The sequence below is a fragment of the Neopsephotus bourkii genome, unplaced genomic scaffold, assembly GCF_033783945.1.
Source record: "Neopsephotus bourkii isolate Nb327-2 ecotype Australia unplaced genomic scaffold, CSIRO-AGI_Nbou_v1 NB_1052, whole genome shotgun sequence".
In the NCBI taxonomy this organism is placed as follows: domain Eukaryota; kingdom Metazoa; phylum Chordata; class Aves; order Psittaciformes; family Psittacidae; genus Neopsephotus; species Neopsephotus bourkii.
In genome coordinates, this window is record NW_026901541.1 from 1033818 (window position 1) to 1050412 (window position 16595).

At 42.0% G+C, this 16595-nt stretch overlaps 1 protein-coding gene across 1 annotated transcript in view; it reads right to left on the reverse strand.

Annotated features, from left to right (window-relative positions):
- Positions 1 to 4136: 4136 nt before the first annotated feature.
- Positions 4137 to 16595, reverse strand: part of HS6ST3 (heparan sulfate 6-O-sulfotransferase 3) — a 311373-nt gene continuing 298914 nt past the window's right edge. The window contains exon 2 of the mRNA XM_061361098.1: positions 4137 to 7679. Within this exon, the coding sequence (XP_061217082.1) occupies positions 6974 to 7679 (706 nt within the window). The 3' untranslated portion in view covers positions 4137 to 6973. The remainder of the gene's footprint in view (positions 7680 to 16595) is intronic.

The window sequence follows — 16595 nt, forward strand, 5'->3', positions numbered from 1 at the left end:
GTTCACCAGACCCTTCACCAGCTCTGTTGCCCTTCTCTGGACTTGCTCCAGCAACTCAATATCTTTCTTGTAGTGTGGAGCCCAAAACTGAATACAGGTTTTGAGGTGCAGCCTCACCAATTGCCTGCCCCTTCTTCCAAAGCTCTCTGTTCAGCCAGGCCAGTCTTCTTCCCTGCTGGCTCATCTTCTGGCATGTAGGGGTGGCCTGGTTCTGCACCTTTAAGATTGACTTCTTGAAGAATGTTGAGCCTTCCTGTACAACTTTCTCTTCAGGATTGCCTCCCAAGGGACTCTGTCAACCAGACAAAGTCTGCCCTCTGGAAGTCCAAGGCTGTTCTGCTGACCCCCATCCCTATTTCTCCAAGAATTGAAAACTCTATCATTTCATGATCACTGTGCCCAAGGTAGCCTCTAGTTGCCACGTCACCCCCAAGTCCTCCTTTGTTCACAAACTACAGGTCCAGTGGGCACCTTCCCTGTCTGGCTCCCTCACCAGGTGTCAGGAAGTCATCTTCCCCACACTCCTTGAACCTCCTAGACCTCTCCCCCTCTGCAGAAGTTGTATTTCCAGCAGATAACTGGTAAGTTGAAGTCCCCCATCAAAACAAGGGCTAGCGATTGTGAGACTTCTCTGACATGCTTATAGAGTATTTCATCTGCCTCTTAATCCTGATTGCATGGTCTGTAACTGCCACCATAATATCTGCTTTGTTGACCTTTCCCCTCATTCTTACCTATAAACACGCAATCCTATCTATCTTCATCACTAAGCTGTAGACAGTCAAAACACTTCCTAACATTCAGATCTGCCCTACAGTCTTCATATATATACAGACTTCAAGTGCAAACCAGCAGTACAGATGAATTCAGTTGAAGTGAAAGGAACTAGAGAAATAATCAAATGGGATACTGAAATGAAAATGAATTCTAGAAAGGTACTCGTTACTATAGGTTCAAACAGCCCCTCCTTACAGTAGTGTTTCTAACAGTAGCTGTTTGAGTCTAAGGTGCTGTGAATAATTAAGAAAACAAAACCAACCAGCACCTCTGAGAGCTTCCTTTCTTCTACTACCCCCATTAAATGCTGTCTTTGTTGTGTCCCAAGGGTAATCTCTCATGCAGACTATGTATTTTTTCACCTTTAATAAAGCTTTCTACAGCACTCGGAAGAGGTCACTTGACTTTGAGCAAAAAGGGATTGGTCATGATCATCATCATCATCATCCTAGTTTGTAACATCCTAAACTTCTCTCTTAACCAGACTCACCTCCAGGGATGTACCATGTCTGCAAGGCTTGTTGCTGGGATAATCAAGAAATGTGAAAAACAGTCATGGAACAGGGGCCTGGACTACTCTTGGAAGAGAAAGAACTAAGAGGGTCTCAGTCACTCAGTAGAAAATAGGTCAGTGTTTTCTCCTTACTCGCGTCTGTCCGTGCTCCTCCATGCTCCCATCCCTGCCCTAGTTCACTGTATTCGCACACTTACATGCAATAGTATGCCTGAATAAGCAATCAGCTCCTCTCAAGGCCCAGGCACTCTGAAAAGATACAACGGCATGCATAAGAGGCTTACAGTGCGGCCACAGACTGCAACCTCTCATCCTTCCCCACAGCAGCACATGAGATTATCCTGACAATTCGGACTGGCCTCAGTGCCGCCGGAGTAGGAACGAAGTCCAGTGAATTCACTACTGCTATTTGCATATTTAAGTCTTAATCCAAGTATGGAAATCCTGACACTGGGTCACTTGAATTACTACTGGTGACTATTAGAGTCTCGACTCTCCTGTCCTAATTCAGTCTGAGATAATGCCCAGCAAAGTCAATTGGAATCAAAAGATTTGGTACTGGGTCCAAACAAAATTAAATTGTAACTTATATCAACATGCTTTTACTCCATGTATATATTGTTAAAAAAACATAATTACAGTTACAGTGGATCTTTACTAATGCTTGACACTGGTCCAACAGAAGCATTTTCAATCATTCTTATGGCTATGTAGACAAGATGGAACCTTTAGTGTTTCAAAAACGCAAACAATGTTTATTTTTTGCTCATAAGTAATTCATGGACCCAACAATATTCAACAAAACTTCTTCATTTTTAACAGATTTCTTAATGAGCATCATTTTACAGAAAACCACCAACAAATAAATATATGAAAACGATTGATTTTGACATCACAATGGTTAAACACAGTAAATAATTCATTAAATTGTGCTTTACATCAATGAAAATCCCTAGGTCTACAAACTATCTCGTAAATAGGAATAAAAGTAGATATGGTTACTCACAATACAATCTCTTAGTAGCAGAGTTCACACACATTATTGCACATAAACAGAAGGAAAAATCCTAAAGAATAAAGTAATTTACAGCCTATTAATTTACCCTTTCATCTTAAATATGGTAACTCATGGGAATCTTGATTTATTTTTTTTTTTCACTTCCAACAAGCTAGTGATATGGCCAAGAGGAAAGTCAAGGACATTGTAGGCTATGGAACCCATTTACCTCCACAAAATATCAACAAAGAAAGTACTACAAGAACCAAACTGAGAGAAGTGATTCAGTGCAAACTTGGCTACCTTTTCTGAGTATGCTTTTGCCACATGCAGGAGTAATACAGCAATTTGCTTCAGCAGAATGATTTTATTGTGATTGCTCATCTCGTACAGGGTAGTCTCCACCAGCCTGGAAAGAGATTCTTTATCCTAGACCAAAAAAGAATAATTCCAGGGGAACAGCAATGGAAGAAAAAAAAGTGTCAGTGTGAAGTTTTAGAACATCAGTGCCCATAACTGATACAAGGCTGCAAGTAGGAAACAAGAATTCACTACTGCAGAAAGAAGCATGTGTTAAATAGAAAGCCAGCTTGAAAGCTAGTCAAATCTGAAACATCTCCAGATGCAAAGGTGATGTGACCTACCATTTGGTTTGGCTGAATGGATATGCTGCAGTTAGGAAGTTTGACTGTGGATGTGACTTCCATCACTTCTTTGTTCTGTACTTCTTTTTTTAGTGAACTGCAAAGAACTGTCACGTGTTAGGTAGAATCCATGGCAAGGCTATCACAGCCTCACTATTAACACAACTGCAGTGAAGAATACCTACCATCAGAAATGGTGTTTTTTCTTTCCCCATAGTGAAAAAGTTTTTTATTGTTAGCACTGCTGAGTAGGGAAGAAAGGACAAATTTTCATTCCTTTATAAAGTGTGGCCCATAGGCAATAGGCTGAGTTCTTGGACTAGACATCAAATTACCAGGAACAAGTTTTAACGACACAGCATGTTTCTCTGTCTGCTGCAAGCCTACAGTGAATTATAACTGGAAAAGGCAGCTAGTGCTGAAGATGTGATAGGAGAGATTAGCAAGTACATCTCCATTACAAAAGAATGAGATTTGTTTCAGCACCACAGTAGAAGCCAAATTGCCTTGTTTAAGCAACAAAATAATGCCAGGAAGATGGACAGAAATCCTATAGTGCTGTTGCTCATGAAGATTTTGAAAGAAACACACTGTGCTCTGATCTTATACGAGACAGTGTAATTACAGTGAAGCCTGTGCTGTCAGAGCAACAAAAACCTGGAATAACAGAGATATGAACAGGGCCTTTATTTTACTTTTGCGTTACTTTATTTCAGGCATAGCGCCCAATAGGAAAAAAGCTGCAAGCCTGTGTCTTAGAAGTCTGCCTGGAAGTATTTCCAAGCTGCTTTATTTGTTATGTGCCAGGAAATTCTGCTAAGAAAAACAGTACTGCTGGCACAGTGAGTTTGCTGGATCTGCTGCTGCAGCTGGGGAAGGAGGTGCCAGATCCTTCAGTCCCAGAGCCTCTGGGCAAGATCTCCCACCACGACAACTACTCCTGTACATCCAGGGCTATCTATCTGCTACACAGGCTCCAGGGAGAAAAACCCCAAACAAATGAACTTCAATTTTAACTAAATCCCAAGCGTTAAGGCAAATCCTGTTACCATAGATGCTACAGCACATTAAGAGCTCTTCAGGACCCTAATCTTGTCTCCTGGGAAATGACTGATGAAAAGGTTAGGCACTGCATTAACGTATTGCCGCACTATTAAAGCTAATGTAAACCACCCAAAGATTGTTTTGATTTTCTTCATTAGGCTTTCTTTTGTGTCAGGGAGAAGGAATAGTCTGGAGAATGGTTGGTGTGCTTAAATAGCTGAAACTGATACTTACAGTCACTGGTAAGGCTCCAGGGAACCATTGCTGAGCTCTGTCTCCTCTCCCCTGAAAAGATAACACTGCATTTTCTAAATGAAAAACTAGTCCCCTGTTGCTGTGAGCAGCATGGAGAGGTGGCCCACTGGGGAAAGAGGCAGGGATGAGAGAAAGGGGACCCTTTTTTGTGATGGGGCCGGGGGGGAAGAAAATATTCTTTACCACAAAAGATGGGCTGGGACTGATTCTACTTTCTCACTTATCTTCCTTCTTAATGTGAACTTGGCCTTGCATCTTTTCTCTCACGTGGCTGGCTATTCTCCTGCACAGCCCTTCCTCTGGCCCTTCAGGGTCCCCCCAGCACACCATTCCTCCTCATGGAAGCATGGAGCACATCTGCAAATCCTGGACATACAGTATCAGGTGCCAAGGCAGCCTTCCCCTTCCTTGCTGCAGGGTCTGCAGCAAGATGCAGCGGTGGGCCCAAGAACAGTGAGATGCAACAGCTCCTGTCGTTCCTGTGTCACCAACCAGAAAGCTCCTGCTTCCATAGGGCCAGCCCAACCTGAAGCCCTGGTATCAGCAGATAAGATATCAGATCACTGTGAATTACCTGCATTGCGATGAAGGTTCAATAATATCGGTCAGGCTTAGCTCTTCATGGCCTTCCTGTCCTGCAGCCAGGGCGAGCTTCATACCTAGACTGTAAACATTTCAATTTAAACCTCTGAAGGTTGGTGTCCATATGTGAGTGAGGTGTCAAGTGCCTCTTCCAGGCTACGGAGATCCAAGCAGCACCATCTGGGAAGTCTAGAATGCTCCTCACTCTTCTCTAAGGCAGATATCCCAAGCAGGAGAGTAATGATCTGCAGTCCTGTGTTTTCCCTTCTGAATGCAGAGGTGGGAAGAGATGCACATGATCCACCAGTGGAACAGGTATTAGGGATCATAAAGCATCACTACTCACCCCAGAAGTATCACACTGACAATCAGGCATAAATCAGCATAATGCTAATAAACTATATTGATGACGAGGCATCATCTTGACAGCCCTCTTCACGTCTTAATAGCTGTTATGATATTCAATGTTTAATGTATTATTGTATGCATTAACTTTCAACAGGATGGGTTAGGTCTTATCTCTGATATTGTGTATAGGTAAGTAGCAACAGCATTGTCAGAAGAAGATACAGCATGCACTAAAAAAAACCCCAAAAAGTTGGAAATGAAAAGACAAATACTGAAATTCAGCCTCTTTTCTTCTGTAACTCATTATTTTTTTTACCCACTGGATAAAAGCCTTGAATTTTGAAAATAAATGAGAAATGTGTATCCACATCAGGTACTCCAGTATTTCTAATTAGCAAATCTGTAAGGTAAAAGCCATTCATGCATGCAATAATATACTTTCAGCATCTTGATTTAGCAGCCACGTTGAGGCACTTAGAGAAATTTCCTCCTAATGCTTTACATTTATGCTAGAAGAAGGAAAAAAAACTCTCTCAAAAGATCCACGGTGCACAGGACCCTCTTTTTAAAAATTTCACTATTGCAAATGGAACAACATAAAATCTTGGAATAAAGAGATGCAGTTTAACCCCAAGAATGTAACATGTGGAGGAGGAACCCACTGAATCTTTTTCTAGACAAGGAACAAAGCCAGATAAAGATCTCCCATCATGAAACAATAAATTTACAAAGAATCTTCATACAGAGTGATAATTATCAAGACTTTCCACATAGTCATTATGTATCCTAAAAAACTGAAAGCTGATTTTTTTTCTAGCCACTACTGTAGTTAGAGAGAAAACCAATTTAAATCGTATTCACTTGGCATCAATGTATTTTAACAGACAATACCATAACCCTGCCTACCCTCACAGACAATAGATCTCCAGGCTTTCAAAGCAAATCTGGAAAATGTCACACTAATATTTCAGCTTTTCCTGCTCTCTCTTTCCTCTTCCCTGTAGCTTGCTTGCCCCTTCTTTACCTTTTGTGAACGCAAAGGCTGCTTTCATTGCCTCCATCCAGATAATCTCCATGATATCTGCCTAGCTGTTGAATGGACATCATTTCTCAAGGCTTTGCCTTTGCCACACATGCTCAGAAGGGTGGCTGCTGCCTGGCTGGTTTTAGTACTCTCAGCATCTCCAGAGAAATAAGCTAACCCTGCCACCACCTCACTTATAAATCATCTCTGACTCCTGGCTAACAGAACAGGACAAGCAATGCCCCAGTCCCACATTTCCTAGGTCTTTTTTAATCACCTCAGCAAATTCTTCCCTTAATCAAAACACAGCATGTAGAAGCTCAAAGGGCAATGTGCTTTCCTCCATTTCATTCACTAGAAAGCTATACAGTTGCAAAGGACAGTATGAAACAAACCAGCTCTCATGTCACAGAGGAACCAAACCAGGTACTTTTTATCAACAGATGTCTGCACAAGTTTTAGTAGCTCAGATCCTATGGGGTACCTCTGTTAATGCAAAGGATATAGCTCTCTCTTCAACCCATCATCATAGCTTAGGGCTTTGAAGGAAGTCTTTTTGGACAGGAATCTATTCTACTGTGATTCAGTAACACTAATCAATGCCTATTGAGAAAAAAATACATTCTCCTCACTGGCAGAAACCAAGAAAAACTGAGACAAGGAGGGGTAGTTAGTTGTCAGATGTGGTCTCATTTCCCAAAGCATAGGCCTTCCTTGGCTAATTCCCAGGTAGCCAAGTTGCACAAATTCTGTGATCCTCTTCATCTGTTAGTCAAGATGGAGAAGCATCACCACCTTGCAACCTGACTGTTATAATCTTCAGTAACGGCTACTTCTGCTGCCTCTTCCCTTGGTGACTGGTGAGCTCTCTGCTCCCGCAACAGCCGCCGCTCCTCTCGCCTCTTTAGTCGGTTCTGCTGATGCTCCTCTTGCTTGGAGTACTGGAAGCGCTGCAGGAACAGGTCTTTCGCATACTCATACAGCTGTACGTCCAAGAAATTCAGCTCCTCTATCCGTTGCCGCACATCCTCACCTATGTCCACATTGGAAGCCCGTGTAACGTTGAATTGAGTGAATGGGGAAATGAATTTCAGGTTGAATGTCCTCTCAAAGAGATACTGCGTTTTCCTCTGAAATTCTGTGAGTCCAAAGAAGGCCATGTTTTTCAGATTGTTCTTGGCGCTTTGGAGAAGAATCATATTTCTTTCACTCTCATTCATAAAAGTCAGGTTGTAGCATCCCACCAGGCTGAGGTCTGCCAGCATGCGCACCTGGCGGTTGTTGGCCAAGTTGTAGCTACAATCCATGAATTCCTGTAAACTGACTCCAGACCAGTCGTCTCCTTCATAACAGGTAGGCAGCTCGTCTGGTGTTGGACTTCTTCCATCGCACATATGAAGGGAAGTTTTCCACGTCGCACCCCTCTGGACATGCTTCCATTCACTCAAGTACCGTGACACTGGATCCCTCAGCATCGTGATGTAATAGAAGTTCCTGAAACATAATTAAACACAGTTTTGAGATTCAGTGGATTTCACTTCTCTATTTTCCAATAAATTGATTACCAGCCACCACCCCCCCTTAACTTTTCCCAATGTAATACAGCCATTTTAAGTAACTGCTTCGGAGACAGTAAAAAGTGCAAAGCTTCATAAATACTGTGGATAAAATATAAGGTAAATTGGGAGAAGGAGAGAGAGATCAAAGGAAATAAACAGCTATCAGAGAAACGTAATTACTTTGACCTACCAACTGTTCAGTGTTAGTTACTTTATGTAGAAGCCAATTAACTGGAGTGTACTCCCCCTTGCTTTGAAATGCTAACCCTCAGTAATAGTAGAAACAGTGGGAAAAAAAGCTTTATATAGTCTTATCACTTCTCTTCTGGACTGAGACATGCATGTCTCACAAGATGCACATGATAATCCACACAGCGCTTGGTCAGAATGTATGAGAAGCATGAGCAATTTCATGTGGAAGCTGCAAGCGCTAAAAATAACACCATGTGGAAGACTGTCATGAGCCACCTACTTAAGAAGGACCCTACTATTAAATGGGTTGGAGTGAAGATAATGAGACACCTAAAATCCACTCTTATGACTTAATTTTAGACAAGTGCTTGACGGAAATTAGTTATAATTGTGTAGTACAAAAGCATCTGTTGATATAAAGATTATCATTATACAGCCTCACCTGTCAAGAACACAAAAGTGACACCAAGAAACATTGATTTGAAATAGAGCAAATAACTGCAGAACTCACATTGTCAGTTCATCTTTTAGCTATTTAATTCAGTTTGTACATCTATTTATGGCAATCTGAAATGGACTGCAATTGAGTATGCTTCGAGCAGGCTTTCACAGATTCAAGTTTTTTACTAAGAAATGTTTTATTCAATAACAACTCACCTGAATTCCACGGTGATATCATAAAGACAAAGCAAAACCAAAATATTTATGATTTCTGTCAGCTAGAATAACCAGCAGAAGATTCATGACTAAAGTTAACACACAGTCTGGTACAAAAATAGGCTTGTGAGTTTGCATGACTCATCTGACTGCAGACAATACATTAATAAGTCATGAGCCTTAAGATTTCCTAAGAAAAGTCTGATCTCAGTACTATTTCTTGAGTTCAGAGAAGGACAAAGCAAGTAAGCAGGAGGCAAGCTTGCTGACGACAAGTTAGCCTGTAAACAAGCCAACACTTTGTGTTGCCAATCTCATACAAGAGCTAGCTGCAGTTAAATGGAAAATCTCAAAATCTGTAGCAGTCTCCAAGACAATTAACTTTCTTTCCCAGGTACCACCCATTTTCTGCCACTAAGGATTCCCTAAACCTTCCACTAAAGATTCTCCGTAAACCTCCCATTTGTCCTAAAAATAGATATTCCAAAAAAATGCAGATACATTCCCCAGTTCAGACCAAGAAAAGAAATCAGGGCTGAATGCTTTGTCCTTATTCAGTCTGAGTTTTATATATAAAGTATATATATATTAGTATAGTTTCTGGAATAAGGTTATGAGGCCAAACTACATACTATGTTCTGCTGCAGGGTAATTTTTTGAACTATATCTAATGGAAACATCTGTTTCAAGAATTATGTTGTAGCTGAATGGCTACAGGTGGAAGGATATAAACTAGGGAAGGCTGTTTGGAAGCCATGACTTGTGTAAGCATCAGATGATACTCTGAAGGATGATATTTCCAAACTTACTCATTTGGACCTTGGGTTTCCTTGCTGCTGTTCACACATGACCAAACTGCACTACAACTGTTCTGATCCACTTCAGTTACTTACACAGCCCACACCAACAGTGAACCCGAGGATCGTGCAACCATTCAGACAGATATTTCTAAAATCCCTCTTGTACCCCTGCAGAACAGGAAGTATCAGAAACCCTCCTGTAACCTCTGCAGTATAGTTCCACTATGAAAAGTACTATCTTTAAGCACTTAAAGCACAGCTTTCCTTTCTTAAACTGGATGCTTATCTTGGCTCTGCTTTGAATGTATGAAAGCGTGTTAAGAATTGCTTTCCAACTGGCAAAAAGTGGGGCAAAAAGCAGATGCATTTCACTAGTGTTGTGCAGATAAAGCAGCCCAACTCTCAAACGCCCATTAGCTTTCGGCATAAGACACTGTTGTTGCAACACACAGCAGGCACTGGTAGCACTGTGACAGGAAGTGATTGAAGCTCTCAGGGAGCAGAAATGGAAAAAAAAAAAGATGGACAAAGATTCAGAAGCAGTTGGCAACATCTACATTGACAGAGACATGGTGTTGGCTCTGCCCCTCCCCTCTTTGGATAGTTTTTGATGTTCATATGTGGCAGCAGATGGGTTTAAAAGTCGCTCTTGACAATTCACAGAATCCCAAGGGTTGGAAGGGACCTCAAAAGATCATCTAGTCCAAGCCCCCTGCAAGAGCAGGGTAACCTAGAGTACATCACACAGGAACTTGTCCAGGCGGGCCCTGAATATCTCCAACCCCCCTGGGCAACCTGTTCCAGTGCTCTGTCACTCTCACAGTGAAGAAGTTTTTCCTGATGTTCACATGGAACCTCCTATGCTCCAATTTACACCCATTGCCCCTTGTCCTATCACTGGACATCACTGAAAAAAACCTAGCTCCATCATCCTGACACTCACCCTTTACATATTTGTAAACATTGATGAGGTCACCCCTCAGTCTCCTCCAAGCTAAAGAGACCCAGCTCCTTCAGCCTCTCCTCATAAGGGAGATGTTTCACTCCCTTAATCATCTTTGTGGCTCTGCGCTGGACTCTTTCAAGCAGTTCCCTGTCTTTCTTGAACTGAGGGGCCCAGAACTGGACACAATATTCCAGATGTGTCCTAACCAAGGCAGAATAGAGGGGGAGGAGAACCTCTCTTGACCTACTAATCACACTCTTTCTAATACACCCTAGGATGCCATTGGCCTTCTTGGCCACAAAGGCACACTGCTGGCTCATGGTCATCCTTCTATCCACCAGGACCCCCAGGTCCCTTTCCCCTTCACTACTGTCCAGCAGGTCAACTCCCAACCTGTACTGGTACATGGGGTTGTTCCTCCCCAGATGCAAGACTCTACACTTGCCCTTGTTGAATTTCATCAAATTTCTCCCCACCCAACTCTCCAGCCTGTCCAGGTCTCTCTGGATGGCAGCACAGCCTTCTGGTGTGTCAGCCACTCCTCCCAGTTTAGTGTCATCAGCGAACTTGCTGAGAGTACACTCAGTTCCCTCATCCAGGTCACTGATGAAACTATTAAACAGCACTGGTCCCAGCACCGACCCCTGAGGCACTCCACTAGTCCCAGACCTCCGGCTAGATTCTGCCCCATTGACCACAACTCTCTGCCTTCTTCCTTTCAACCAGTTCTTGATCCACCTCACTACCTGATCATCAAGCCCACACTTCTTTAGCTTATCTATGAGGATGCTGTGGGAGACAGTATCAAATGCCCCACTGAAATCAAGAAAAAGCACATCTACAGCTCTACCATCATCCATCCACCTAGTTACTTCCCCATAGGAGGCTATAAGGTTGGTCAAACATGACTTCCCCTTGGTAAAACCATGTTGGCTGCTCTTAATGACCCCTTCATCCTTGATATGCCTAGAAATGGTGTCAAGAATAAGTTGTTCCATCACCTTTCCAGGAATGGAGGTAAGGCTGACTGGTCTGTAATTACCCAGGTCCTCCTTCTTGCCCTTCTTATAGACTGGTGTGACATTTGCCATCCTCCAGTCCTCAGACACCTCTCCTGTTTCCCACGACTTACCAAAGATGATGAAGAGTGGCCTAGCAATTATTTGTACCTCTAGTAATAATTCTGTCTTTCCTCACCCATCTCCAGCAGACTCAGTCAGGCATGACACAGGGCAACAACAATTAACAAAAATACCTACTTTGCATCAATCATTTCCATTTCATGCCTGGATATGTAAATGTGTTTGATGGGCAATAAACACGAATATAAAGCAGATGCAGGGAAATGAGAACAGCACAACTTTGTATAACATTTGCAGCTTCCCTTATGCAGACTGGGAGAGAAACTTTTCGCCAGTCTGTTGCTGCTACTGCTTGTGACTACCTTACGTCTGCATCTATTTTCACTATCCTGATCAATTTGCTTCTGGTTTGTGTTTCTTTTAGGGAGTTGCCTTCTTGTGTTATCAGCTGGCTGGCTTCCTCATCTGGTAGGCAACCTTTAACAGCAGCCTGACACACATTTAGTTTCTAAAAGCGCATCTGTCCCCATCGCATTGGAAGTTTACAGCCTTCTATTTAACCTCTTGTTCATGACTCTCCATCACTGTTTTAACAAATCTGAGGTTGCAAGACCCTAAGATTTCTTCCACCTGATCTGGGCACTGTCCAGATGACACTTATTACAACACAGAGGACTGGGGGATGCTGTAAAGCAGTTCTGAACAATTTTTTCTCATAGAGTCATGCCTCTAAAATGATATAAGTAAGGATACATAGGTCATGCATGTTTGCTTCAGTTGGAAAATTATAAAAATTATCTTAGGAAATCTTTTAAAATGTTGACATTTATGCTTTGAATATAGCAGATCTCAGTGCCTAACACAGTGTTCACACTAGGAATGGCTCAGCAGTCAGCTCACAATAAAGACAAGAAGCCACTCATAAAAATATGAAACTGGGGATGACCTTCAGTCTCTCTTTTCATCACTGTTCAGTAAAAGAACATCAAGTCAGCTATATACTGAACATGCCTGTTCACATCTGAATACAGATGTGCACTTGTTCTCACCAGCGTAAATGACCCCATTTGTGTCACCCATGCTCATGCTTACATGGCTACGTTAAACTCCACAGCAACCCACTGTAAGAAATACTCAGCAAAGAATTAAGTAATAACTTCTGTAACCCTCTTTCACAAAGTAAACTCATCACAGATTTATTGGCTTCATTTCAACAGATGCCCACCACTGACTACTCAAACTGGTGTCACAGCCAGCCTTGGCTCTTAAAGGCTAGCCAAGCTCAAGACACTGGCCTGTCAGTGAGAAGATGCTTTACACAAAACATTCCAAATTATTTTAAAACCATACAAATTTTATCTCTATCTAATCCATATGTATATCTATGTCTGTATATTAGCATTTGTGTGCCTGTGTGTGTGCGCAAAAATTTACACTGGAGTCTGGCCATAAGCTGCAGTTGTCAATGAAAGAAAAATCAACGGACACTGCATATTGTGTATTTGCCAGTGCATCTTGTGGCTGTCTATACAAACATTAGGCATGTACGTACAGTTTAGGTTACATTTCAAACAACACCAGCCCACTAGTCATGGTGTTAGCTCTTACTGAACGGGAAATTCATACAACTTCCCCAGATCAATCAATCTCTTTTCGAGCATAAGGTACTGAAATCAACGGGTTATTGAAGTTGCCGCTATGGGACAGCTGATTTTTTGGACACATGCTAAGCACCGTGATGATCACAGCAAGGGCCTGATGATCCATGCAAGGGCTCAACAAGCACTGGTGTGAAGCACTGGGCTGTACACTACACTAGAAGTAAAAAGCACTTGGGAATTCAGAAGGCTCCAGTCCTATTCGCATGAAATCCAGTGTTTTCATCAGCATTAGTCAAAGAAACCCCTTAATTAATAGAACAGCTAAAATAAGCTTCTAGTTATAACCTAAGAACATGTATTTCTTTCACATTATAAGGTATTTTAATACCTTATATTTAATACTCTAATAATTTAATACTCTGATCTTACATTAATCCTTCAATAGTATTGCTTTGGTTTGGAAATTAATTTCAGAGGAGCAGACTCTGGTATTAGCAGAGGTGATCCCAAACCAGGGCATTTTGCCTCTTCTATCACCATGGAACAGACATCCCAGCTGAGGGAGATTTCCTAAATACGTGAAGGATCACCACACATAGAGAACAAAAACATCCTCTAGGGCCTCCTGGGGAAGAAGGATGAATGGCATGTTCATAAAAAGAGAGCAGTGCACTCATAGCAGATGATAGTAAAGACAGAAGAATATTTGAGATGGAAAAAGAAGAGTCACTGGAGAATATTTTGGAAGATACTAACAGATGGAAGAAAGAAGAATCAAAACGACTGAAAAACCCAGGTGCATCATAAAACCACCCACGTTCTGCTTCTTCCTGGTAGCAGGGAAAATAAAAGCCCTGGCCAAGTTTATAGCCCAAGTTGAGACAAGTAGGTAGCAGCTTTAAGGCTGGAAGTGGGTGTGCACCCAAAGGTCTGAAATACCCAGCAAATCCAGCCTAAGCAGCACATTTCTGCTAATGACAAGAGGTTGTGGCAAGAATTAGTCTTGAGAAGGACCTGCATTATGTGAACAGAAGTCTTACGCTTCCCAGTTTTATCCTGACGCCCAAGTTTTCAGGGGCAGTAACATAGTTAACCACCGATCAGCAACCTCTCACCAGGCAAAGCATCACCAGTAATGGTAATGGTGAAGAGAATCATAGAATCATTTAGGTTGGAAAAGACCTTTAAGATTGAGCCCAACTGTTAACCCAGCACTGCCAAGTCCACCACTAAACCAAGTCCCCAAGTGCCACATCGACACATCCTCCCAATACAGTAAACAAATGAAACAAAAATAAGGAGAATGCAATACATGAACAATTAGGGAATAAGAGCATTCAACAAGGATGGTGGGGGGAGGCAGTAGGCAAAGAAACATTGCTGGGCTGATCCAAACTGTTCAAAGTCATCCTAGAGTAATGCAGATGTACCAACTCATGGCTGACAGCATTATCATGCAGAGTGCCACTGCATCTATGTTGTGCTTAATTGACAGATAGCCTGCTCAACATAACAAGAACTGATTGTATACTTCTTATTCAGAACAACATCACTGTTACAAAAAAGCTATGAAACAGTGCACAAACTACAGGCATGTCCATCAGGCTGCAGAAAGCATCATACACCTTATCCACCAAGCCAGACAGATAAAACTCTATCCAGCCCACAAACTTTTGCCAAGATTATGTAGCAACAGCAGATAGGTTTAAGTTTAGCATCTGTCACAGGATGCTAGCAATGGGAATGGTTTTCTAAGGCATCCTTTAAGAAAGTTTGTGGCCTTAATACAATTAGCTGTCCTCTCAAGTTGTCATGATGTCCTCTCAAGTTGTCATGTTTTTACAAGTCTTTTACTGAAAGAACAGCAAACACCATTAAGAACTCAATGTTTATCCACCCTTATCACATACATCACCCATTCAGCATGTAGAAAAAACACTTAAATGGCTGTTTTCTCGGAGGATCAGAGCACCCACCGCTTCTGCTTTTCGTAAGTGGATGATGAGCACTGTGCTTACTTAAAACAGTGGCTGTAATGTCCTGTAGATACTCCATATTAAAGGAGACTTGCCATTGACTTCAGCACAATTAAATAAAACAAAAAACCAAAACAGCTTGCATTTTGAGGTACAAAATAATAAAATTTTAGATACGTCTCACTATTCCTCTGAGATTTTGTCCCATGGCTCTGAATCCAACCAGCAAAAAACCTTTCCACTGTTTCCCATTTCCAAATTGGCCACAAGCTTCTGTTGGTTAACTACCCTTTTCGTTATCCCAGTGACAAACAGCTAAACCTGGTAGGACATGCCTGCTCAGAGAAGGGACTAGGTACTGCTTCCTGGGTAACAGATCTAAATGCAGTGGTCTACATATAAGCTACACATCTAAGCAGCCTCTGAAGCCAGCAAGGAGCTGCTCAGCACAGGCAGTGGTTTGTGTCTGCAGAGCAGTGCCGCTGGCCAAGGGTAGGTGCAGGCTCTGGCATGAGCTGTATCACTTCAGAGGCTCCCTATGCATTGCACTGTGTACCTTGACCACAGTGGGAGCTTAAGATACCTTCTAACCTGGAGATGCCTATGTTGTAGGCGCCTCTACCTGTAAGGTGAACCCCATGCCTGAAGTCAAAGCCCTCACCTGAGCAAACATATTCACAGAATGCAAACTTGAGGCCAACCTCAAAAACTGATGAGTAACATTTTGTAATGAGCAAGAAGTAACTATAGAGAACCTCCATTCTGTGACTTTTTGTACCTATGACGTATCTATCAGTTATGTTAGTATATTTCTTTCTAAGCATGCTTTTAGAGCTGGACGATTCTCAATATAAACAAAAGTTTTAAGTAAGTTCTGTATTATTTCATACAAATCTCCAAACCAGCAGTTAGAGAAATAGTCTACCATAACTGTGTTGTCCTTGCTGATAAAGCAGTGTATCAGTGAGATAGGGGGAGGGCTTGGAGTCAGACATATGGGATTGCTTGGAGTCAGACAGCTGGGTTGTATTTCTGATCCTGAAAGCAAAGACAGTTGCTTAGGATGTTACTTGTGATGATACAGTCTGTTACAGGCAAGAGAGATGTGTTTGGGCATTGGGAAGCACTTAAGATACATGAAACCTCACATTTCACTGCGTGTTAGGAGGAATACTCCCCATCACTAACTTAATTTTCTTTTACAGCAATTTGTTGCTTTATGATTTATTATAACGTCCCCATTTTTTCTGTTTAGAAATTTCAAGCCCTTTTTTTCTTTAAAAATACCCTCTGAAACATCAGATAAAATCCTGTATCCATGCTATCAGAAAAACCTCAGCAAAGCTTTTCAGCACTGTTTTATTCTTCTTTTTTGCATGGCTGTAGATCGGAAGGTTAGTGTCCCACACCTGATTAAAGAATGACAGATGACAAAGGGTGTCTTTAGAAATCACTCACTCTCTGACATCACATGACCTCTAACAGCAGCAATCTAGGCTAATGCAGAAGGGTAGAAGAAAGACAGCAAACCTGTAGCAACACAAATGCTGCATGTACAACATGTGGAATTTCCCCACCTAGAGAGCCCTTGAAATGA